Raw genomic sequence first — 26,878 nt, 5'->3', positions numbered from 1 at the left:
GGGCACTGACATTCATTTACTGGGCAGCTGCAATGTGCCAGACCCCTTCTAAGCCCTCTGTGGGAATAAATGGATTTAATTCATTTTGTTCTGTTAAATGAGGTGGCAGAAAGGGCGATTGACTCCCTCTTCCAAATTAGCACCAGAGAAACCATTGAATGAGCGAGAGACCTGGGCTCCAGGGTGTAATAACAGAAGGAAGACCCTGCAGAGACTTGGGTGGTGGGTGGCGAGGGTGCTGAGTGTATGCAGCCCTGGAGGAGGTGGGCACAGATGAAAGACAAGCTTTGTATGTCTGCTCTTTCCTCTCCTTGCACAGCCCTGCACACTGGTCCCCAGGCCCTCTGGGCAGAAATCAGCCATGGCCCCATAGTCAGGGATGGGAGGTACCTAGGGATGCAGGGGTAGGCCAGTGCACCTGGCACCCCCTCCTCATGCGCCTCATACCCCCAGACTGGGAGCTTCAGCTGGGAGTCCCTTCTCCCTACCCCCTGGTGCTTCTCTCCAGGAGCTTAGGAGATTGTGGTCCAGGCAGGTGGGCAGCGATCAGAGCTCTCCACACTGAAGCTCGTTAAGCCAACAGGGCTCCCACCTCAGCCTGTGAAATACTTATTCCCAGAAAGGTGTGGGCAGGGTGGGTTCCTTCTGGGGCTGCAAGAGAAAATCAATCCAGGTCTCTCCCAGCTTCTGGTGGCGGCCAGCTATCCTTGGTTCCTTGGCTTGGAGACCCATCCCCCCACCCATCACTGAGTCTCAGTCACATGGCCAGTGAAGGAGTCCAAATTCCCTCTTACAAGAACACCTGTCATTGCAGGTAGGGCCCACCCAACCCAAGACCTCCTCTGAACTTGATTACATCCGCAAAGGCCCTATTCCCAAATAAGGTCACAGTCACTATTTCCCATAGGCATGGGTTTGGGGACACTGATTCACCAGAGGAATAAATCAAAGACCACCACCCCAGGAGAAGTATCACATAGCACATTGAGGCCCGAGATTGAGTGGAAACACAAGTCTCAGAGGAGCAAGCTGGGTATGAAATTCCCCATAAATATGGTAAATACACACAAAAACAACTCAACACATTTTCCGATGGGTACGCTGGCACCCAGGTAAATGCAGCCACTGTGAAAAGGTTCATGCAGGGTTCCTTCTGTGGCAGGTTGTGAAGAGGCCTCTTGTCCGTAACCTGTAGGGATCTCCTGTATGATGTGAGAACATATGTCTGCACTCACCACCAAGTCAGGGGACCACGTGTTCTGAGAGTAGACACATTGCAGCTACATCTTTCTGACACTGCCACCACACCCCTCACTGCTCTCAGCTCTCCGCCTGGAAGTATCACCCCTGCCGGAAGTCAGCGTAGGTGCATCTGGGAGATGGCCTGTTCAGAGGTGAGAGAGATTCGGGCTGGTGGCTGCTGAAGGTACAAGGCACTTGGCCTCTGGAAGTGTGGAAGTGTGTGCAGGCCTTGGGGATATGGGCAGGGCCTTGAAGCAGCTAAGCCCGCAGTGAGGAGTTCGTGCAGGCGACCTCTGAGGAACTAAGTGCTCACTGCAGGTAGTCAGTCATCTTGTTTGGAACTCTGTTTGCTTCTTGGACTTGTGTGAGTTTTTTCTTCCCAAAATCAGGGAAGTTTTCTGTCTCTATTTCTTTAAATAGGTTTTCTATTCCTTGCTCAGTTTCCTCTCCTCCTGGGACTTCTATTATCAGATATTGTTTAGTTTTGTATTGTTTGAAAGCTCCCTTAGACCAGGGGTCCTCAAACTACGGCCCGTGGGCCACATGCAAATACAAATATTGTATTTGTTCCTGTTTTGTTTTTTTTACTTCAAAATAAGATATGTGCAGTGTGCATAGGAATTCGTTCATAGTTTTTTTTTTTTAAACTATAGTCCGGCCCTCCAACAGTCTGAGGGACAGTGAACTGGCCCCCTGTTTAAAAAGTTTGAGGACCCCTGCCTTAGACTCTCCTCCTGCTTTTTAAGTGTCCCACCCTTCCCCCCCCACCCCCCCCAGTTGCTGCTCTGCTTGGGTTTTTCTCTACCTTGTCTTCTAGCCCACTGATGTGGTCCTCAGCTTCTTCTATTCTACTGTTGATACTTTCCATTGTGTTCTTTATTGCTGCTATGTCATTCTTCATTTCCTCTTGGTTCTTCAATTCCTCTTGATTCTTACACATGTTGTTGAATTTGTTTTCATTCTTTTCAGTGTCATTATAACCATTGCTCTGAATTCTTTCTCTGACATATTGCTTGCCTCCATTTCATTTATTTCCTGTCTCGTGATTCCGCCTTTTCTTTCGTATTGGCGTTGTTTATCTATCTCCCCATTTTTCTGTTCCTTTGTGGTTGTTTCTATGTATTAGATCAAACTTCTATGTCACCCAGTTGTTGTTTTTTTAGTTTATCTTATATAGTAGATGTTTTGTGAGACCCAGGGGTGCAATCTCTGAGGTCTTCTGGGCTGGGTATTCTAGGGATTTTCCCTACTCGGGATATTTAGGTTCTCTTGGGGTAGTTGGGTCTTGAGTGTTATTGTCCCATTTGTGGATGGAGTCTCCTCTCTAGGTGTCTGGTTATGTGGCTCATGCTTTACCACGTTGACCGAACAGCACAAAATACAACCTGACAAAACACGAAAATCGGCAGAAAATGTGAATGCACTCACAACACTGGTAATCCAAATAAAAGTGACCACCAGAGAATAGAGAATTAGGAGAGAGAAAACAGAGCAAAAATGATATTGAGAAAAGGAAAAAAGGTAACAGAGAAAAGAAAAAAGAAGGGGGGAAGTGTTTTGTGGTGTCACAGCATGTGAGTGAGGGTTAATCTTTATGGCAAAACACAGAAGAAGATAGGGATTGATTTACTAAAGACATGAATGTTGACCAATGTATTCCCCTATTCATATTTAGCAGAGGTGCGGGACAGCCAGCAAGGAGAAACCAGTATCCTGATTGATTTGCATGATGTCTCAACACCTAAACAGTCTGATTAGATCATCAGTGATGTGGTGGTGGAAGGAGGAGAGCAAAAGCATCTGGAATATTCTTTTTTATTTTAGGTTTTATTATAGGAAAATTTCAAACATATACAAAAGCAGAGCAAATGGAAATCTCATGTCCTATCATCTATTTCAAAAATTATCCACTTAAAAAATTATTCATTTAAACTGGAGAGCATTATGCTAAGTGAAATAAGCCAGTCAATGAAGGAAAAATACCACATGATCTCACTCATTTCTGGATAATAAAGACCATTATAAACTTATGAACAAAAATAGATACAGAGGCAGAGCTGCCTCGAACAGACTGTCAAACTACAGCAGGAAGGCCGGGGAGGGTGGGAGGGCAGGAGGGGGGTGGGTAAGAAATCAACCAAAGGACTTGTATGCATGCATATAAGCATAACCAATGGACATAAGACACTGGGGGGTAGGGGAGGCCAGGGGATTGTCAAGGGCGGGGGGAAAAAAAAAGGAGACATATGTAATACTTTTTGTAATACTTTAAGCAATAAAAAAAAAATTATCCATTTATACCACTGTTGTTTCATCCTTACTTGCACCCACTCCCCCTTCCTTCATACTATTTTGAAGCAAAGGGGACACGCTTTCAAAATGTAGGCTCCTTCTGCTGCTCTTGTAACAACCACATGTCCTAATCAAGATGATGGCAAACTATAGATCCCTGGAAACACTGTCTGCTTGTATTATATATCATCCAGATTTGTGTTTGATACTTTCTTCTTGAAAACAGGCATGCCACATGTGTGTGAGCCATGACCGCAGTGGGATGGTGGAGCAGGTGAGTGGGCAGAGCCAGGCTAAGGCGGGGTGCCAGGCAGGGCTACGGGGCTGCAAGAAGGAATCCTTTCAGACATTGCTCCTTATTTCCTTGCCTTTTCTTCAGAGCCCTTTATTGATGATTTGTGAAAATCTGTGAACTGGGAGATATATAAACCAAGATAAATATGAACCACGAAGGAGGTCAGGTTAGAGAGGGGAAACAGTATCTATTTATTTATTCATTTCTTTTTATTTATTCAAGTATTCATTCAGACCTGCAAGCATCAACTGTTTACGTGTAGTAATCCCACTCCATTCCTGATGCCCTTTCTTCTCCATCCTTAGCCTAACTCTGGCTCTTCCCTGCCTTCTCCTGGAACCCTGAGGAACAGTTTATCCAGTGGCCTCTTTGCCCCAGGATTGGAGGAGTTTCTGTCATGCTTGTGGGTACCCATAGATCTGTTTCCTAGAAAAAGATACCAGAACCTCAACCTCAAAGTGACACCTCCATCCCGTCTCAGTTCAGATTCCTTCCTACCGCGAAGCCTCCCTGATTTAGTCAGAGACTGAGTGCTCCCCCTCCTCTGCCCTTTGTACCTTTCTCAGAGGTGGATTATATTCTTTTCCTTAAAGAGTCCTTACCTCCCATAAAACTGTATAAGATTTAGGACCCACAAAATTTGGATCCATCTCTCATCTACCTTCAAAATAGCAATAATCATATTTTCCTGGGATTATTGACTCACATATTTTGGATTCCCAGCCTAGCCCAGTATCTGCCATATAGTAGTTGCTCAATCCTATACAATAAAAGCCTAATATGCAAATTGTCCCCTTGGGTGAGGGTTCGACCAACCCGGAATTTGACTGCTCGTTATGATGTGCACTGACCACCAGGGGGCGGTGCAAAACATGGCAGGTGTCAATGACGCAGTGCTGGCAGTGGGCAGCAGTGGAGATGTTGCTGGCCCCTATGGGCCCCGATGAAAGCAGGACCGCGGTGGGATGGTGGAGCAGGTGAGTGGGAAGTGCCAGGCTAAGGCGGGGTGCCAGGCAGGGCTACGGGGCTGCAAGGCTGGGGGCATGAACTAGGGCCCAGTCACCGCAGGCCACCCTGAGGGACCCCATCCGTGCATGAATTTCGTGCACTGGGCCTCTTGGAAATATATAATACATGTTTTCAGGAATTTTGTCTGCAGGTCCTTCTTTCACTGGGCATTTATTATTATCAGTATTTATAATTTAAAGTGAGGCTGACATGTCTACCAAACAGAAGTTAATTTGTTTTTCAGGAGCGGAACCTCCTAGGATGTCATGACTGTGCTTTTTGCCTCCTGTATCAATCCCAGTTTCATCTCATTTGCTCATGTCACAGGAAGCTGCCCTTGCCTCACTAGGTTAAACAGATTGCCTCACAGACACTTAAAATTGGCAAGGGCCTTCCCTGCCTGCATTGCTCAGTGGTTGAGCACGACCTATGAACCAGGAGGTCACGGTTTGATTCCCAGTCAGGACACATGCCTGGGTTGTGGGCTTGATCCCCAGTGTGGGGCATGCAGGAGGCAGCCATCAGTGATTCTCATCATTGATGTTTCTATCTCTTCCTCTCCCTTCCTCTGAAATCAATAAAAACATATATATATATATATATATATATATATATATATATATATATATATATATATATATATATTAGAGGCCCAGTGCACAAAAATTTGTGCACTTGGGGGGGGGTCCCTCAGCCCAGCCTGTGCCCTCTCACAGTCTGGGACCCCTTGGGGGATGTCCACCTGCTGGCTTAGGCCTGCTCCCCTGGGGATCGGGCCTAAGCTGGCGGTCAGACATCCCTCTGGCAGCCCGGGAGCCCTTGGGGGATGTCCACTTGCCAGCAGGGAGCAGGCCTAAGCTGCAGTCGGACATCCTTAGTGCTGCTGAGGAGGTGGGAGAGGCTCCTGCCACCACTGCTGTGCTGGCAGCCGTCAGCCTGGCCTGTGGCTGAGCAGAGCTCCCCCTGTAGGAGCGCAATGACCACCAGGGGGCATCTCCTGCATTGAGCATCTGCCCCCTGGTGGTCAGTGTGTGTCATAGTGACCAGTCATTCCTGGTTGCTCTGCTATTAGGGTCAGTTTGCATATTACCCTTTTATTATATAGGATTGACAAGGACCTTAGTATCAACATCTACTTGGGGTCAACTCTCAAAGAGAAATTTTTTTAAAAATTAAAGATAACATTTTAATTAAAGCAGGGCATGTTTTTTGCAGTAAAACAGATAAACAAGGAAAGAGAATAAATACCATAAGTCCACCACTCAGAGAGAATAATTTGGTATACATCCTTTACCTCTACGTATGTATCTATGCCTATTTATTTTTACAAAAAGGAATCATACTGTACGTATATTATGAACTTCTCTCAGTATGTGACATAGTTAAATAATGAAATAACTTTTAAAAGCTTTTTATAAAATTGACTTGTATTATCTGATAGAATGTGCTGAGTATCTTGTTCTACTCTGCACAGTCCTAGGTAATATAAATACTATACACAGGTAATGTGTTATGTAGATGTAATATATGTATATGTACAAAGATGTAATATACATGTATATGTGTGTATAGATGTAATATAAACGACAAGACTATGCAATTATAGGCGGACTTTTATTTAAAGGACACGACGCGGCTTCTTTGCACAACTCTAGAGGGCACCATTCATTTAGACTCTGATGGTCAGTGAATATTTAACGAAAAAAGTTCAAGATGGGCTTGTCGGGTCTTCTGGCTAGGTAAATTTCATAAGTAAGCGTTTTGAAATGGAGTAAAGTTCAGTTAGGAGCGGTTAGTAAAAAAAACATTTTATTTATTTCTTCTAGTGAAAAACCGTGGGAAAAAACGCAAGCTTTGAAAAGTACAGAAAAAAAACCGCGTCTCCTAAGTTTGCCACCTACGAGACGCCGTGGACATTTCCACTCTAGGAGAGTTGCGGTGCCTCCTGGGAGTTGTAGTGCTCCTGCCGTCTTCCTTGCAGCAGTCAGGACCCCGCGAGACTTCATTTCCCAGTAGGCTGCGCACCCCGGCTGCTGGCGGGACCGGCGCTGCCGCGCTGGCTGCGGAGAGTGACTTTGTGAGCGTCTGTCCCGGTCGCGGGGATGGCTTCGTTCGTGACGGAAGTTCTGGCACACTCGGGGAGTCTGGAGAAGGAGGATCTGGGCACACGGATCAGCCACCTGACCCGGCGGGTGGAGGAGATCAAGGTGCCGGCGGGGAAGCCGTTGGCTGACTAAAAAGGGACGCGGGATCCTTGTGTGACGGGACGGAGAGGAGCGGGGCTGAGGGCGGACAGCGTGGGTGCGGCCGAGTCCGGTGAGGGGCCGGGTGGGAAGAATGAGGGGCAGGAAGGCTGGACGTCCGTGGGTTGGGAGGAGTTTGGAGGGGAGCCCAGGTGAGGGTGGGGGCCGAGGCGGCCTGGGTCGGAGGAGAGGCAGCGGCGATGCGGGGGAACGTCGGTGAGGAGTTAGGTTGCGGAGCCGGTGAGGGACGGCGGCGACCGGGAGTCGGGGTCGGCGGCCGCCGGGGTCCGCGGAGGAGCGTGTGGGAGGGAGAGACGCGGTGAGGACTCCTCTCCGCCCCGGAGCGCCCGGTTCCTGCACCCCCTCTTCGTACGGGCTGTGGGTGAGGAGAACAGCTTTGTAGGACCGCGCCCTCCTCCTGGCCGAAACTTTCCTTGGTGACAGCTCTCCCCCTGTTTACCTCCTCCCCGTCCCTGCTAACACCTATCCTCCTGTTTACCTCCTCCCCGTCCCCGGGCCGAGGCCGTGCCGAGGGTTAAAAGCGCGCGGATGGCTCTCTGGGGCCCTGTGTCTGGAGACGGAGACGGACCGGAAGGCGCGCAGGTGCCGCCGGGGGTGCGGGCCCCCCTCGGCCGCTGGCACTTACACCCCTGAGCGCCGCGCACCTCGGGGTTAGGGCGGCAGGTGTGGCGTGGACCAGGAAGGCGCAGACATGACTTAGAAAGGGGTTCCTAGAGTTAACCCTGTCTCCGGCATCTCTTCCTTGCGAAGGTGGTGGACCTTTTCCGCACGTTCATCTGCCGGAACGAGGACGGGGCTCCTGTCCGTGCGCTCGGCCCGGCTCCCCCTGCCTCTCCCTCTCGGGGTGTCTTTCCCCACCTGGACCTTCAGCCCGTGGGGAAGTACCGTCTGTTCTCCAAACAGGCCCGCCTTGCCCCCTCCTAGCTCTTCGATTTTGCGTATGTTGCCCTTGCTCCGCCTTTTACGTGTCGTTTGACCCATTTTTCCATCTCAGATGTGTTTTTCTGCGTGAGAAGGATCCCCTGGGGGACTAGAAGCAGATGCTGAAGACATCCAACTGGTACTCCGAGTATCAGTGTGGTTTCTCTCATCTGGACCCAGTGCGCCTGCAGGGCTCCAACTCCCTCGCTGCATTGCACTCTCTGTTCCGGTTGCTTTAGGGTGTCCTGTCTGTACCACCAAACGGAACCTACATGTGGGCAAGCATGATTTATTCTGTGTCTGCCAAAGCCTTGACTGACTCAGTGCAAAAAGCATTCAGGATGTTGTTTATCATTTGAATGAAAAGAGATGATGGAAGTGCAAAAAGCATTCAGGATGTTGTTTATCATTTGAATGAAAAGAGATGATGGGACGCATCCACTAAGGGTTAAACGAGGCCTTCAATTTTATAAGTGAGAAGCTAGAAAGTCATAGATTGGTTGCGATATAGATTATGGATTTAATTTTTCCATTTACTCTCTTTCCAGCTAGATGTCTGCTTAAAATCGGTGGCTATCACCTGAGCTGATAATAGCTCACCATGAGCACTTCCGGCCCTGCCTTTCTCCACATGCGGCTCTTTGGCCCCTTGAATGTGGCTCTTCCTAAGCCTTAGGAGTACCCTAATTAAGTTAATAACAGTGTACCTACCTATATGGTTTAAGTTTAAAAAATTTGGCTCTCAAAAGAAATTTCAGTCTTTGTACTGTTGATATTTGGCTCTGTTGACTGATGAGTTTGCCGACCACTGCTCTAGTCTATTGTTGGATCTCTGTATATTATTCTTTTATTTTTAAATACATATTTATTGATTTCAGGGAGGAAGGGAGAGGGAGAGAGAGATAGAAACATCAATGATAAAAGAGAATCATTGACTGGCTGCCTCCTGCATGCCCTATCCTGGGGATTGAACCCGCAACCCACGCATGTGCCCTGGACTGGAATCAAACCTGGAACCTTTCAGTCCACAGGCTGACGCTCTATCCACTGAGCCAAACCAGCTAGGGCTGTATACTATTCTTTATTTCTGTCAGTGTATGCTTAATTTCTGACTGGTCCTTTCTATTTTTTTGGTATTCTCACTAAGATCCTTGAAGGTCTCACTAAGTTCCTTGGAGGTGTTTACAAGATTCTTGAGTAACCTTATAACTGTGGTTTTGAACTCTCTATCCAGTAGTTTGCTTTCTTCAGTTTCTTTCATTTGTGACATGATTTTTTGTCTCTGCATTTTGGCTGCTTCCCTGTTTGTTTCTATGTATTGGGTAGAGCTGCTATGTCTCCTGGAATTGGTAGAGTGGCCTTGTGTAGTCGGTGTCCTATAGGGCCCAGGGCTCAGCCTTGCAGTCATCTGAGGTGGACACTCTTGGTGCACCCCTTTGTGGGCTGTGTGCACAGTCTTATTGTAGTTGAGCCTTGATTGCTGTTGGCATCACTGGGAGGAATTGACCTCCAGGCCAGTTGACTGTGTCTACCATGGAAGAGTTGCTGTGCAGGAGACACCCTTATGGGGCAGGACTTTCTTCAGTGGGGCTTTGGTGCTCACTGAGTCTGCCCCTTGAGTGTGTCACTTATGGATCTGAGGAGTTGTAATCTGGTATGGTCTCACACTGACCACTGGGTACACTTGCTTTTGGATCTCCAAGGAGGTGCAAAGTCAGCCACTGCCTGGGCCACCCAGCAGGAGCTACAGAGAGATCTGCAGATTCCTCCTCTTTGTATGGGGTTTGGAAGTGCCCAGATGAGGCCCAGCTGTGAAGCAAGGCAGGCTGCTGCTGGTGCTGGCCTTGTGCCTTCTTTTGATAGCTTTGGGGCTCCCTAACCCAGTTGCAGCTTTTTTGACAGGTTTTAGGCTGAGAAAGGACAGGCCATTCATATGTCACTGTGCACAGCTTGAGTGGGGTTATAAATTGGGTGGGGCAGGGCCTCAGGGAAAGTCCAGGGTGGAGCAACAGCAATGGCTGCCAGTCAGCCCTGCACTGGGGAGGCCCCAGCACAGGAACAGTGGCCATCCCGAGCACCTCCGTCTGGGAGAAACCCACCCCCGCATTCCTGCCCCAATTCCAGACAGTCCAGTTTCTCCCCATATGCAAGTGGGAGCTTGTATCTCCCTCCTGATTAAAAAAGTGGCACACCCGGGTGCCAGCCCATTCCGCGCCTCCGCACCTCCTATCAGTCTCAATGCGCTTTCTTCTTAACCTCTCTAGTTGTAGTACTTCCACTCAGCCAGCTTTCCCGCGGTTCTCGATGATAGTTAAGTATTTTAGTTGTAATTTTGATGTGGTTGTGGGAGGCAGCAAGTACAGGTGTTTACCTATGTCGCCATCTTGGTTCTCCACATTTTTATTTTTAACAGAGTTCCCTACTCATCATATTGGAATGTTTCTGTCTTATAGGGTGAAGTATGCAGTATGATTAGCAAGAAGTACAGTGAATTCCTGCCCAGCATGCAGAGTGCACAGGACCTGATTACCCAGGTGGATAAGCTGTCTGATGATATTGACCTGCTGAAATCCAGAATAGAGAGTGAGGTAAGAAAAGTTTGTTATATTGAGTAGGTTTGTAGGGAGGCAGTTCAGCTTCCTGATTCCTGAGACAATTCAGTTCTGTACAACTTTTCGAAGCCTCACTTTCCTTGGTGGTAGATGGAAGTTAAATTAGATTATTTTATTTATGTATTTATTTATTTTTTAATCTTTACCCAAGGATATTTTTTCCATTGATCTTTAGAGAGAGAGTGGAGGGGGGGGGCAGGGGAGGGAGAGAAACACAGATGTGAAAAAGACACATTAATTGGTTGCCTGCTGCATTCACCTTGACCAAGGATTGAACCTGCAACCCAGGTACGTGCCCTTGACCAGGAATCAAACCTGTGACACTTCTGTGAGTGGCCCCATGCTCTAATCACTGAGTGACACGTCCAGGGCCAAATACTTAAATCTCTGATGGCCAACAATCTCTTATACCTGCAGCTGGCCTTAACACATTCAAGCTTCAGCACTATCTTTGTCTCTTGGCCTTCTGGCAGGTTGGCCTGGTTTGCCAGTCGCCACTCTGCTTTGTGTGGAAAGCCACTTTCGCTGGACACACAGAATACTTGCCCATCTAGTACTGTGTCACTTTGGGACTAGTGCTTGCTAAAGTTCTTATCGGAAGTCTGGCAGGTTTTAAGAATGTTTAGTATGTTAGCCAGAGTGATGTCATCGCAATGAGAAGCAAGCCATTCTGGAAACAGAAATATCTGCTTTATAATTTGAAAATACATTTTCCCTTTACATTATCTCACCAATATTTTTCCTATTCAGTTTCCTTGTAGGAAAAAGGCAGTTGAAAGAAATCAAACTGATACTCAAAATATCAGTTTGATGTCTTCAGCATCTATTTCTAAATTATTATTCAGTTCTCATTGGTATCCAAAATCAGGATGTTGAGGTATTCTAAAGGTCTTTAAGAAAGACACCAAATCTCTTCTCTTTGTGAAAGTCATTAAAGAACGAAAGTGAACAGATGTGTTTTCAAAATTCTCTATAAAACTTGCATCACAAGTGGGGAAACTACTAGTTACCTGGAAAAATCTGTTTAATAGCTAGTATACCACTCATTCTCATTGAAGTTTTAATAAAAATAAATCTGTTACTCTACAACTTTGGCACAGTTCAACTAATATTTTCCATGTGTATTTGTTTGATCAATGAAGTCAATAGTGCAATATTGGACTGTACTTTCAGAAATGAAGTGTCTGAAACAGGAGATTAAAGGGCTCTGTATCTTTTGCTGGCCAGATTATGGCTGGTGAAATTTACTCAGTTCTGGTTGTTTTATTTTGAAAGATGGCTGCTCTAAATGAGAAGGTCCAGGCCTGAGCACCATACCATCTGAAGAGCAGTGAAAGAAGCTGAGGAGTTTTAGCTTTAGTAAGAAACTTTCAAGATTTGTAGCCCTATCGTACAGGAGAAAGATTCAAGTGTATGGCTAGAGAAGAGGAATTACTTTGAATAGGTAGATATTATAAAGGGGTTTATCCAGTCATTTGGTATATTTGTTTAACATCTATAATGTGCCAGGACACTGATAGTTGCAGTGCTAGAGAGATTTTATTTTAAAATGTGAATCTTAGCCTGCTATAGATGAGTAAAATAGCATGATATATACTAAATTGTAATAATGCAGTTAGAGAGAGGAGATGTAGCTAAGAATGGCTTTCTCCAGGATATAGTGTCCAAACCAAAATCTGAAGTGATAGATAATTAGGCAGAAGAGTTAGGAAGAGTGTTTTAGTTTGACAGAGGGGGCATTCCAGAAGCATGGGAGTAATGGAGAGATGTCACTTTGGAGAGTTGCAAATATTCCATATGACTGTTTAGAGGGTTTGGTGGGAGGGACATGAGTTGAAATTAGAAAGGTAAGCAAGGACCTTGTATATCAGTGTAGGTCAGGGGTGGGGAACCTTTTTTCTGCCAAGAGCCATTTGGATATTTATAACATCATTCACAGGCCATACAAAATTACCAACTTAAAAACTATCCTGCTATATTTGGTCAGACATTTAATTAACTTACTCCTAATGCCTTGGCAGGACGAGACCAAATGATTTTGCGGGTCTTATACAGCCTGCAGACCAGACATTCCCCACCCCTGGTGTAGGTAGTGTGGATGTTGTCTCAATGGGACTGTGGAAGCAATGGAGGATTTTAAGCAAGGGTGACATCAGATTTGAATTTTAGGAGTCCCATTTTGCTTGCAGTTTGACGAAAGGACACCAGGAATTTGAGAGAGGGAAATCAGAAGGCAGTTAAAGTAATCAGGCAAGAAAACAGTATGATGTTTCCTCAAAAAATTAAAAATGCATCTCCCATTTGACTCAGTAATCCCACTTCTAGGAATATATCCCAAGAAATCAGAAACACCAATCAGAAAGAATATATGCATCCCTATGTTCATAGCAGCACAATTTACAGTAACTAAGATTTGGAAACAGCCTAAGTGCCCATCAGCAGATGAGTGGATTAAAAATCTATGGCACATCTACACAATGGAATACTATGCTGCTGTAAAAAAGAAAGAACTCTTACCATTGGCAACAGCATGGATGGACCTGGAGAGCATTATGCTAAGCAAAATAAGCCAGTCAGAGAAAGATAAATATCACATGATCTGACTCATTTGTGGAATATAATGATCGACATAATCTAATGAACAAAAATAGATCTAATTCTAGAGACATAGAAGCATTGAACAGACTGTCAAACTGTAGGGGGAAGACAGGGGAGGGTGGGAGGCAGTGGTAAGGGATCAAAGGAGTTGTATGCATGCATATTAGCATAACCAATGGATACAGTAGGGGGGCGGCAAGGGCAAGTGCTGGGGAGTGGGAGCTGGCGGGGAGAGATCCATGGGGGAAAAGGAGACATATATAATACTTTCAACAATAAAGAATTTAAATAAAAAAACAAAGCTGGGAAATATGAGAAAAATAAATAAATAAAGTAATCAGGCAAGACAGGCTGGTGACCTGCTCTGAAGTCACTGGCAGTGGGGATGGAGAAAAGTGGACCAATCCTATTGACATTTAAGAGAATTGGATCTTTTGGACTTGTTGATGTGGGGAGTGAAAGATGGAGGAATCTAGGATAACTGGGGAACTTGGTTATTGATGCCATTCATTACAATAGAGAATCTAGAGAAGGGATAGGTTTTTTTAGGGGAAATGAGTTTAAATATAGGGTCTCTAAGGGGTATCCAAATGGAGTTGCACAGTTGAATTGTATTAAGATAAAGGGTAGACTATTGTAAAGAAAGAGAGGAGGAGAGAGAGACAGTGTGAGAAAGTGGGTGAGTAAACTTGAAATGCAATGGCTCGAACAAGATACATATTTTTAAATTGTAGTAATCTAGGCTAGCAGTCTGATTCTACAACCTAGTGCCTAGCTACTCTAGTAGTCTGTGTCAAGGACTGTGGAAGAGATCTGAGATTTTAACTGTTTGCAAGTCAGTGTTAGCCTGCCACTGTTTCATGAATGCTATTAGAATACATGAGTCTCCTTGGGTGTGAGATGAAGGATGATAGTTTATTATTCACAACAGTAGCCACAGTTTGAGCATTTTTGCAGTGTCCCAAGCCCCAGTTCCTAAAGGGTAGTGTGCAGTGGATTTATTATAGAAGAGAACTGAGTTTAGGGAACCTGGGTAGTAAGCATGCCTGCTTTTTGCTTTGGGGGAAAAAACCATCTCTTATTTTCTAAGTTGCTTAATACACAAACATCCTTAAAAAAATAGTCTAGGGCTAAAGACTAGTTATTGCTTCATTTACAAGATAGTGTAGAACTGTGAGAGAACCCTAAATAATTGTTTTCCAGCTGTGTGTAGAGAAGCAGAATTGGCAGCTTTTAGTGGCTTGTTGGAAACTGAGGCACTCAGGCCCAACCCTGACCTACTGAATTAGAATCTGCACTTTAATACAATTCACCAAGTGTTATGTATATTCTTTATCGTTTGAGAGCATGACTAGGATTTTGTTGTTGCTTGAATGGTTGAAGTTGGTCTTTTCCCCATGTGCAGATTATAGCTGGAGGTTAAGGGCAAAGAGAATGCATAGAGAAGGCACACCTATTTTCTTAAGATTCAGACTTGGAAATGGTGCACATCATTTCAGCTTATATTCTATTTGAGGCTTGGTGCATGAAATTTGTGCACGGGTAGGGTCCCTAGGCCTGGCCAGCGATCTGTGGGGCGAATGGAGGGACAATTGACGGGATGATTGTGGGGGGAGGTGCTGGCACCCACCTTGGCCGGCCTGGTGCTGCTTGCTTGCCGCCCCTGCCCCCCTGCTGGTCCCCTCCCTCTGTGGGGTGACTGACGGGGCCCCCACTGGCATCCTCCTTGGCTGGCCTGCGGGCTGGGGGCAGCTCCTGCATTGAACGTCTGCCCCCCTGGTGGTCAGTGCGTGTCATAGTGACCAGTCATCCCACCAGTGGTTCCACTGTTCAATCGATTTGCATTTAAGTCTTTTATTATAAAGGACTAGAGGCCCATTGATGAAGAGATTCGTGCAATAGGCCTTCCCTTCCCCTGGCTGCCGCACTGGTTTTCCTCCGGCACCCGGGACCCAGGCTTTTGCTCTGTCTGGAGCCTTCAGTCTTTGCGGCCCCGGCCAGAGCCTTCAGTCTTCGTGGCCCCGGTCAGAGCCTTCAGTCTTCACTTCGTGCCTATGTATGCAAATTAACCGCCATCTTTGTTGGGTTAATTTGCATACTCTCCTGTTTGGCTGGTGAGTGTAGCAGAGGGGCGGTCAATTTACACGTTTGTCTATTATTAGCTAAGATTGGTAAGCTCTTAGAGCCATGGTCACAGCCAATTGTGAGGGACACTAGAACATTTAGTCTAGTTGGGTAGTCATGTGTTGCTACTGTGGGAGAGTGGGAAAATGGATTTTAACATGTTAAGTGCCCAGACTGTTTTGTCTTCTGGTCGGAAAGTGTAGTGTCAGTCACCAGTGACTGACATGGGGCTTAACGTGTTAATGAACAGCTTGCACATCACCCCATCCAGGTACATGTTAGGGTTAGGAAAATGATGTGGACTTGAGATAACAGCACTTAGAAATATGAAGTCATGGGAATGGATGAGGTTGCCCAGAGAGAGTATATAGCGTAGTGTTTCTCAACACAGGCACTATTGATACTTGGGGCTGGATAATTCTTTGTTGTGGGAGCTATCCTGTACATTGTAAGATGTTTAGCAGTATCCCTGATCTCTACTCTCTAAATGCCAGAACTCCTTCAGTTGTGACAAGCCAAAATGTCTCCAGTCATTGCTAAATGACCCTGGATAGAAATAAGGGAAAAAAAGTTTATATTTTGGGAACCACTGGTTCAGAGTAGGAAGTGGCCAGAGGGGGAATGAAGCTCCCAAAAGAAAATGAGAAGGAATGGCTAAAGAAAAGGAGGAAAATCAGGGAATGGTGGCTCAGAACTAAGGGAAGGAAAGTAACTGTACTGATAAATGTGTAGCTAAAATTGATGACACATGCTTTGGATTTAGCACCAAGGAGTTGATTGGCACCAATTGTTTTGGAATAATTTTGGGGGAATGGTGGGTGTAGAAACCAGATCAATGTATTATAGAGTGAATGAGAGGTGAGAAAGTAAGGACAGTGAATATGGGTCACTCTTGCAAGAAACTTGTTTGTGACAGGATGGAAAGAAATAAGGTAGCTACTAAGCAATAGCATGATTGCTGAAGTGGAGGAAATTTTTTCTTAAAAATGGGAGAGATTTTTAACACATAAGTCTGATGGGAGGAGCCATGCATTAGTAGGGTATTTCATGAATGAGGGGTGAAATAGTGAGAGAGAAAGATATAACAAGGAAAGAAAATAATTGATATTGCAAAGTTCCTGAAAAGGTGGGACAGAATGGGAGGTGGATTCTGACTCAACAAAAGAAAATCTTTCGAAGAGCTGTCCTCCTGTAGAATGAATTGGCAGTGGGGATACCTTTCTAGTAATCTAGGTGAGTGAGCTCAGATGAGATAACGGCTTAAACTAAGAACAGATGTTGACACAGGAAACTCTGTTCATGGGGATGGGCATTCCTGAAGAGGATAAGGGTTTGGACTAAGTGGACCACTTAAGGTCTCTTCCTACTACATCCCAATCTTAATTAGCATTTAAATTTCAACATGAATTATATTCACTTAATAAGGCTTATTGATTAGCTATGGATGCTTTATTTATTAGATATAGTATAGCTTTAAATATACTTGTCTTTGATGTGTGTATTAGGTCCGCCGGGATCTTCACGTATCAACTGCTGAATTTACAGACTTGAAGCAACAGTTGGAAAAAGACTCAGTAGTCCTAAGTTTGCTTAAACAGCTACAAGAGGTCAGTAACTTCAAATTGAGCTTTAGTGTTTTGGTGGGGAGAAAGTAATTTTTTTTTCTTGGTCTCATTAAATGTGTATCTCTTGACTATATGGTATTTTTCATAATTTAAAAACAAGCAGCCAGACTTAAAATACCTAATAACTACTTTATTTTCAGTTTTCTACAGCTATTGAAGAATATAATAGTGCATTAGCAGAGAAGAAGTATGTGACTGCTGCTTTGCGTCTAGAAGAGGTATCAAATACTTTCTCTAAAGCAGTGGTTCTCAACCTTCCTAATGCTGCGACCCTTTAATACAGTTCCTCATGTTGTGGTGACCCCAATTTCATTGTTACAAATTGAACATAATTAAAGCATAGTGATTAATCACAAAAACAATATGTAATTATATGTGTTTTCCGATGGTCTTAGGCGACCCCTGTGAAAGAGTCGTTTGACCCCCAAAGGGGTCGTGATCCACAGGTTGAGAACCGCTGCTCTAAAGCATGAACAGCCCTAGCTGGTTTGACTCAGTGGATAGAGCGTTGGCCTGTGGACTGAAGGGTCCCAGGTTTGATTTCAGTCGGGGACACATGCCCGGTTGCGGGCTTGATCCCCAGTGGGGGGCGTGCGGGAAGCAGTGGATCAATGATTGTCTTATTATTGATGTTTCTATCTCTCCCTCTCCCTTTCTGAAATCAGTAAAAATATTTAAATAATAAAAATAAAGCATGAACAATTAGTACTATCCCAGTTTTTAGCCCATGTTCGTTCCATATATTTCTTATCATTATATAAATACCAGAGGCCCTGTGCATGGATTCGTGCCCCAGTGGGGTCCCTCAGCCTGGCCTGCGGTGATGGGGCCGAAACCAGCTCTCCGACATCCCCCGAGGGGTCCTGGATTGTGAGAGGGACAGGCCAGTCTGAGGGACCCCACCGGTGCACAGTCCGGGCCAGGGAGGGATCTCAGGAGGTCTCCAGGGCGTGTCTGGCCCGTCTCTCCCAGTCCCAATAGCTGGGCCCCAGCAGCAAGCTAACCTATTGGTCAGAGCGTTTGCCCCTGGTGGTCAGTGCATATTAGGCTTTTATTATATAGGATATTCTAATTGCCCTGAATCCAGATGGAATGTTTAATAATGATTCCATTTCACTACCAGGCACAGAAATGCTTGAAGTTACTAAAATCCAGAAAATGCTTTGATTTAAAAATGTTGAAATCTCTCAGCATGGAGCTCACCATACAGAAACAGAACATACTCTATCATCTTGGCGAAGAGTGGCAGAAGCTGATTGTGTGGAAGTTCCCACCATCAAAAGGTGCTGCTGACCTCAGGTGGACTGCTTTGCTTAATCTGCCTGGACCTGTTCAGCCTCTGAATATATGCTAAATATTTGTATTGGTAGAAGAGAAATCTATTAGTCTTGCAAGTTTATATTGAGTTCTCATATTAGTCCAAGTGTTTGTTAGGATTAATTCATCTGGGTCTCTGAAGTGTCCTCACTTGATTTCCTTTACACCTCTCTGTCTGTCCCTTTCAGTAGGAAGGAGCAGAGAAGAGAGAAGATTATTGGGTGGGTGGGGTCCATGTGGTGAAGGTATGTAAGGCCACACAGAGCTTCCACTGCATAGTAGGATGATCTCATTCCCCACAAGCCCTAATCCCAACCATCTCTCTTGGCTAGAAAGCTTAAAGAAGCTGTTCTGCCATTCTCTCTTGCTGAAGAAAGAAGATGGATTAATGAGACAGGGATTTGACTCAATTTTTCTCTGTCTTTGAGGGAAAATAGTGACAAAATCATGAGATGGGGGTGCTTTGCAAGATGAAGAAATAGTATAACTCTGGCCCTGGCATTTATTTATATAACTATTCTCAGTCCCTCTGCCCACCTCTGGATGTGAGACCCATTCAGTTTGTCTTGTTTACACAAAAGTGAAACCTCTGAGGGTATACTAGTATGTAAAGGACATGGCATTAAACCTGGTATATTTTCCAACACTGAATCTTGAAATTTAGTCTGTTTCAGGGGATACCTCACAGTCTCTTCTTGTTTCCTTTTCCACATTCACTTTGGCCTACACAACACACACACACAACACACACACGTATTTTAGTTACCTATTTTAAAAGAAAGAATCTGGAAATTTTTAGATTCTATTTCTAAGCAGACTGTAAAATTATGAGAAGATAGCAGATGTATTTTTCTATAACACACCGTTCCTGTTAAACTTGTTTGACAGGCTATTCTCTTTACTTGGTAATAAAGAACAAAAAAGAGGAGGTCTTATGTGAAAGTAGGGTCTCGCTTTCGCTCCTTGCCTTCTTTCGGTCATTCAATACATATTTAATAGCATTTATTATACGCACATCATCTGCTTTTGCACTTAGTTTGATTATTTGAACATACTAAAAGTGCAGTTTTCTGTTTTAAAATGATGTCAAGGACATACATGTAATAATTAACGTTTGGTTGCATTGGAAGTGTATTGTAGTACAACACATATTTAGGAACTGAGTAGAGAATGGGCCCTGAGGAATAGAAGTAGGAATATCTTGCATTGCTGAGACAGCTGATATTTTTTTCCCTTTTTCTTAGATACCAGCAACTTGGAATCTTGCTTACAAACACAACTTCACTTATGCACTGAACAGTCTCAAAATGAAGAGAAGCCCCCTATGCCACCAACCAGCTCTGTCCTCTTGGCATTTTCTATTCTTGGAGAGCTACATACCAAGCTTAAATCATTTGGTAAGGGACACTACGTTGTTTCATTTACATGAAATCTCAGAAGGTCCATTATTAAAGGAATGACAGAAAATATTATAAAATATTCTCTGGATAACATTGATGATAGATCGTCGGGTTTGGCCTCATAATTCATCAAATGGAATTGTCATAAGCATTTGCCTTTTTCTTAAGGGCTTAGTTACTTTTCTTTGTTTTATTTTTTAAACTAGCTGCTGCTGTTTATCTGTTTTTTTAATAATTTAAATAAAAATCTATAGATAATCTGGGAAACTTCAGTGGGAAAACCTTCAGTGTATAATATATGGTGTGTAATGTTATATAAGTATTTTTGTTGTTAGACTCAAAGATCTTTCTTTTTTTTACATAGTTTTATATAAAAGTTTATTCTAGTGATTTTTATGAGTGTTCATATAATTTTTCAGGGCAAATGCTGCTGAAGTATATCCTTAGGCCTCTGGCATCTTGCCCCTCCCTTTTTGCTGTGGTAGAAAGCCAGCCTAACATCATCATCATTCGTTTTGAATCTGTGATGACTGACTTTGAGCATCCGTCACCATCTGAAGTTTTTGCAAAGGTCAGACTGGTACTGGAAGTGCTCCAGAAACATCTTCTAGGTATGTATCTCCAAGGGCTTTTTGTATTTTGGAAAAGTCATGGTTTTTGAAAGTAAATATTATTTGAAAGTAGATAAAATGACCGCAATCTTAGTGGAGCATTAGAGGTGAGTAGGTTATGCCATGGGAACAAAGTAGTTACCTTCTTATATCTTGCTCTACTTTGTATTTCTTCTCTGCCCTATGTTGACAGGTAGGGTTATCAGTGTTACCCCAGATTCTATATTTGTAATTCTTAGTTGAATTCTAGGATGCCTTCTCTCACTTGACTTCTAGTAACCTCACATTTTGGAACTCCTGCTTTTATTATAGGAGAAACAGAAATGAACCAAGTGCTGGTTTACATATTTTAGGGGGAAAATCCCTTCATGTGACATAAACAAACTAGGGATAACATAGGAAATGAATGACATCCAACTGAAACTATTGTTTAGGTCTTTATATATTCACATATGAAATAACCAGTTTCTGTATTGCTTAAATCATTTTTTGGTTGTCATACTAATAAAAGTAAAATTTCTTCTGGTGTTTTATTTTAATACTTCTTTGTGTTTGTTTTTTGTTTAGTCTGTTTGACATACCTTTTTGCTTTTCTCAGTTGTCTTATTGAATAGTTAAATCAAGCATTCTTCCTGTGGAGAGAATAAAACAGAAATTCTAGTATAGTTTATATGCCTTCTTGGCAGTTATATACTAGTACATAGGGAATAAATATGCTAGGAATTTTTTCTAATTTTGATGGTAGAGAATAAAAAATCTCAAGGCTTGTATAAATTACCAAAATCCCAGGTAGTTTTCTTGTTCCTTCACTTACGGAGATAATTCACTTTTATTTTTATTAGATATAAGCAGTGTTTTAAACAAAATATCCAAGGATTGAAAGAAAACAAAAAAGTGATTCAATCCAAATATCTCCTCTATAACACCCACATCAATTTTCCATAAAACCAAGCTGAGCACCTTTAGTGAGAGGATCATTTCCTCTTGAGGCATTTTATTCTACTTTTGGGCAACTCTGAGTACTATGAAGTTTTTCTTTATTTTTCTAAAAATCATATCTCCTTTCTATATTAAATACTATTACCCAAAACATGCATATTGTACATTAAATCTTTAGTGTAGTGGTTTAAAAAATGTATTTGAAATATACTGCCTTGTAATGTCTGCTTTATTGATGCTGTTTCTATTATATGGAGCTGTGTAGAACAAGTCTAATTCTTATGATACATGATGAACTTTAAAATTCTTTACAGGAGCTGTTATTTCCCCTACATCTTATCACCAATATAAACATCCTTAAGGTTTTTTTTGAATGACATAGTTTTAAGTTTCCCTTTATCTTTAATGATAACGTGAATATATTCCATTTCTTCAGTAGTCCTCTTGCTAAGGTATAGTGTTCAAAACAATGAGTATTCTAGGTGTAGTCTTAGCCAATTCAGAATACTAGGGGAGCATTTATGCTCTCCTTCTCAGTTCCATGGTTTTTACAGTATAGCCAGACTGTTATTACACAGTTAACTCATTGAGCTTAAGGTAAATGTAAGTCCAATGTCATACTCAATGTAAATTGCTACTTTTTTTATCTAACACTTGTACTTGATTTTTAAAAAATTCACCTTAATCTTCGTTAACTTTTTCTTGATACAGTGTTATAGTGTTTACTATTCCTACTTTATCTGAGTGCATAATTGTTAGTCATGTTTTCTTATAGTTCAGTCTAAGTCAGTAATGATACTGTTGCCTGAAATAGGCCCAGAGGGGGTGGGTGTTGTGGGGAATTACAGTAGAAATCACTTGACAGTTTGACCCTGTTCCATTAAATTAATTAGTACTCAACCTGGTTTTTTTTGTTTGTTTGTTTTTTTATTGAATTCAGAGAGGAAGGGAGAGGGAGAGAGAGAGAAACATCAGTGATGAGGGAATCATTGACTGCCTCCTGTACACCCCCTCCTGGGGATTGAGCCTGCAATCCAGGCATGTGCCCTTGACTGAAAACAAACCCCGGACCTTTTAAATCCATAGGCTGATGCTCTATCCACTGAGCTAAACCGACTAGGGCCTGTTTTTTTTATTTGTAAGTTTTCTTAGTACCTAGGATATGTAGAGCAGAAGACAACTTAGTATTGGCAGGTGCTTTTCTAATATCATTATGCATTTTAGGCTTTAGTTTCTCCTTTACCATTTATTCTTTCCCTTCTGGCTCAGAGAGCATCAAATCATATTTAGATTCCTTAGTTCTTTTTGGAATCCTCTACTTTCTTTGTGTTTTACTTATTCTGAAACTTCATAAAGGCTTTGCCCATTCTTTTATATTTGAATATGTATTTTTTTCTTTCATATTTTCTTTATTATTATGCATGATATACCAACAACAAAGAAGCTTTTAAAAGAGGAGAATGAAAAATTTTTTGGAAAGAATTTGGCAAATGGATAAAAAGCCTTAAGATGTTTTATCCTTTAAAGTAGGATTTCAACTTCTAGGATTCGGCCCTAAAGAAATAATCAGTCCAAATCAAATTGTGTGTGTGTGTGTGTGTGTACGTGTGTACGTGTATACGTGTACACATGCACATATTTCACAAATTCATATTTATATTTATTTTTGTATGAGTCTGAGGGAGGAAGAATACCAACCAAACTTAAAATTTGTCACAGGCAAGGAGAGAAGAAAGATAATCTTATGGGTGTGGAGAGGGTAAATTTGGGGTTTTTCTTTATAAACCTTAGTAGTGTTAGTCTTGTGACAGCAAGCATATTTTGCTTTTGCCATGATTTTCTAGAAACTAAATTACTAAAATTTAGGAAGAAGCAGAAACTCTGAGCATACAAATAATTATAGAAGAAATTTGAAAGGTTGTTAAAGACTTGGCACTAAAAAGGTCACCATTAGGCACCGAAGGTTTATGGCTAAATTCTGTGTGTTCTTCAAATTACAGATAATCCCTTTTTAAAGTAAGCTCTTTGGCCAATAGAAAAAGAGGAGAAATGCCCTACTTAATTTTTAAAAAACCAGCCTAGCCCAGCTGGCGTGGTTCAGTGGTTGAGTGTCGACCTATGTATAGGAGGTCACTGTTAGATTCCCGGTCGGGGCATATGCCCAGGTTGCAGGCTTGATCCCCATTGTGAGGTGTGCAGGAGGCAGCTGATCAATGATTCTCTCTCATCAATGATGTTTCTGTCTCTCTCTCTCCCTTCCTCTCTGAAATCAATAAGTATATATTTTAAAAAAACAGCATACATTTAATACCAAAATGTAATAATGGTTGCTTACTCACAAATTAATCACTATAGAATGATTTTACCTTTGATTTATAAATTCAAACATTAAGAAAAATTAGCCCTGGCCGGCTTGGCTCAGTGGATAGAGCGTCAGCCAGCAGACTGGGGGGTCCCAGGTTCGATTCCGGCCGAGGGCACATCCTGGGTTGCGGGCTCGTTCCGCAGTGGTGGGTGTGCAGGAGGCAGCCAATCAATGATTCTCTCTCATCATTGATGTTTCTATCTCTCTCTCCTTCTCCCTTCCTCTCTGAAATCAATAAAGAAATATATTTAAAAAAAAAATTAAATAAATCCAATAGTGCCTTTAAAAAGGACACATTCTGACCAAGGGTTTATTTTAGGAGTCCAAAAGATGGTTCAGCATAAGAAAGCTGTCAAACAGTTCATTATGTCAGCATGTCATTGCATCATTAGATATGGAAAATATGCCAAAATTTAGTGACATTTGCCAATAAAAAACTAAGCAAAATAGGAACATCATTATTTTTAATAGTTTGGTGAATGTTTATGATGATCTGAAGGCGGGGCAAAGGTGCAAAATGGTTTATATGGTGTGAGCCAAACTTTCTTCTCTGGTATGTTTGCATATATCCATTCAACAAATATTTATAGAGGAAGGCAGTGTACTAGCTGCTTATATCACTTGGTAAATGCATTTAGAGCTGCGGTCTAGGTCAGCATTGTCTATAGAAATAAAATGCAAGCTACATAATGTAATTTAAAATTTCCAGTGGCCACATAAAAAAGTTAAATGGAACATGAACTTCCAATTTAATAATATATTTTATTCCAATATATCCAAAATATCATTTCAATATATAATCAATATAAAAATTATTAATAAGCTATTTTATATTTTTATATGAACTTTTCTAGATCTGGTGAGTATTTTATACTTAAGTGCATCTCAAATTGGATGTAAATTTTCCCTAGAAATACTTGGTCTGTATTTAGATGTCATAAAATTTACAGTTGAAAAAGTAAGTTCCATGTCCAAGTTGTTCCAAACATACTGAAAATTTAGTTGAAAAAGTAGGTTCTATATACAAGTTGTTCCAGATATACTGTAAAATTTCCAGTAGCTGTGTTGAGTACCAAAATAATCATTTTCCTATAATATTTTCACCTACACCAACAAATTTAGTTCATCCCTTTTAAATGAACTGATTTGACTTTAAAGCAAAAGTATATCAGTTTCAAAACTGGCTGAGTTAAGGAAATTCACTAACCATGAACCAACTTACTATTCTTAACATAGAATTCAAGGCAGTTTTGCATAAAATTTTAAAAAGTTCTAAATTTATCAATATCAGAAAAGCATTCTTTGAATTCTTTTGTTGGTATTTTTGACAGCCAGTTTACAATTAAAATCTTCTGCATTTTGAGTTTTGTTAGAAAAATGATATCATTATTGATCTGTACTATGAAAAGGTTTAATTGCAATATCAATTCTTATGAGGTCACAAATAAGTTTTCTTTCCGTGGAACTTCACATTTAGTTTGTTCGTATGCAGTGTGATCTACATGGAAAACATTGCCATTTTTTTATCTCTGATTATTAAATATTTGGCCAGCATTTTGTTCCAAGAATATCTTGAAGATAAGTATTTCTTAATAGAATAGTGTATTCTAATTATAATTCCCTCAAGATATACTATAGAAAAGGTATTGAAGTATTCTGTTTACTAGACTAAATATACAATAATGTAATGTGTTTATTGGTACTAGGATAAAAACTCTGTTCCTTTGCAGAGATGAAAAAAGTATTATTAAAGAATGGGGATTTTATTCTAAACTAGTTTCAACTTTATATGCAGAATTTCTGAGTACTTTTCATAGAATCAAATCAGTACATTAGCAGTAGATGATTATAATGTAGATGGCTTAATACCTTATTGTTATAGAATACAGGCAGAAATACAGTGCAGATGATTCATTTGAGCAGTGAAAGATAAAATAATGATTGTATGTCATGCTTTACCCCCATGCAATCAGTTGAGATAGTTATAAAATTATCTGTGCCATTTTCTTCCCCATCATCTTACAACTAAAGAATTCTAGAACACTAAGGAACTTGAGAATAATCTAGACTGTGAATGGTTTCTTATTTAAACTTTTTCTTTTGAATTCAGATTTGCCTCTTGATACTGATCAAGAAAATGAAAAAACATCTAAGATCATATTGGCTGAGATGCTTGGTGACATGATCTGGGAGGACTTGTCTGAGTGCCTCATTAAAAACTGTTTGGTTTATTCTATCCCAACAAATAGCAGCAAGTTACAGCAATATGAGGAGGTAAGAGCAGAGATATCACAGGAGATTTAAGAGATTAGCTTCTTATTGGTGTCAGGGATTTTGTTGCTGTTTGTTTGTTTGTTTGTTTTTTTAGATCTTTAGTTCTTTAGTGACATCTTTAAAAAAATTATTAATAAGGAATAGAAGCAAATTCCTCATAACTTCCTTTTTCTCCTGGCTTCCTACCATTTGATTGGGAAGCACCTTCTTACTAAGTGTATTTTCTTTAGTAAGATACTTTTGAAAAACAATTATTCTTGTATTTGTACTTGTATCAGTTATAGTAGTTACTATGTGGCACTGCTTTCTCGTTTCTTTTTACTCTTTCCTTGAACACTAAAATAAGTATATTTATTTTAAAGGTCTTTGTACCTTAATCAAATAGAATCAGAAATTTCTATTGAAGATACTCTTCCTAATTAATTTAAGGCAGGAAGAAAAATGTCTCATAGTTTTATTCCTAGTAATTGATGATTTGTTCTAAAACTTAAATAACCAGGTGGTCCTGTTCTTTTCATTGGATTTGAAATTTTAATATTGAAATGGAATATATGTATATAATTATTGTTTTTTTTCTTGTATTTGTCAGATCATACAATCCACTGAAGAATTTGAAAATGCCTTAAAGGAGATGAGGTTTTTAAAAGGAGATACTACTGATTTGCTAAAATATGCCCGTAACATCAATTCTCATTTTGCTAATAAGAAGTGTCAGGATGTGATTGTGGCGGCTAGAAACCTAATGACCTCTGAAATTCACAACACTGTGAAGGTATTGGGGTTATGGTATATTACAGTGTTCAGGAAGCAGCTCCTTTTTGAGATGAATATGTTAGACTGGAAGAGGGCATGACAGTTGCTGAGCTCATTGTGGGAGTTATTAATCTTCTGAATGTTCGTTTTCTTACCTTTAAAGTGGTCCTACTATTTACCTCTTTCATAGGGTATTGTGAAGTCCAGATAAAGTAATGCACATGAAAGCATTATATAA

General features: G+C 41.7%; 1 protein-coding gene across 5 annotated transcripts in view; it reads left to right on the top strand.

Annotated features, from left to right (window-relative positions):
* The first annotated feature begins 6,844 nt into the window (after positions 1-6,844).
* ZW10 (zw10 kinetochore protein) overlaps positions 6,845-26,878 on the top strand; it is a 51,315-nt gene continuing 31,281 nt past the window's right edge. For 2 of the 5 annotated variants that reach the window (XM_036324415.1, XM_036324411.1), the window contains exons 1-9: positions 6,845-7,044; positions 10,476-10,610; positions 16,862-16,963; positions 17,122-17,199; positions 18,105-18,264; positions 19,543-19,695; positions 20,118-20,309; positions 25,724-25,887; positions 26,477-26,659. In XM_036324415.1, the coding sequence (XP_036180308.1) occupies positions 6,940-7,044; positions 10,476-10,610; positions 16,862-16,963; positions 17,122-17,199; positions 18,105-18,264; positions 19,543-19,695; positions 20,118-20,309; positions 25,724-25,887; positions 26,477-26,659 (1,272 nt within the window). In that variant the 5' untranslated portion in view covers positions 6,845-6,939. The other 3 variants (XM_036324412.1, XM_036324413.1, XM_036324414.1) reach the window with 3 other exon arrangements.

This window comes from Myotis myotis, unplaced genomic scaffold (assembly GCF_014108235.1).
Source record: "Myotis myotis isolate mMyoMyo1 unplaced genomic scaffold, mMyoMyo1.p scaffold_m19_p_10, whole genome shotgun sequence".
Lineage (NCBI taxonomy): Eukaryota > Metazoa > Chordata > Mammalia > Chiroptera > Vespertilionidae > Myotis > Myotis myotis.
The sequence above is the reverse complement of the archived record's forward strand: the minus strand, read 5'-3'. Positions and strand labels throughout refer to the sequence as shown.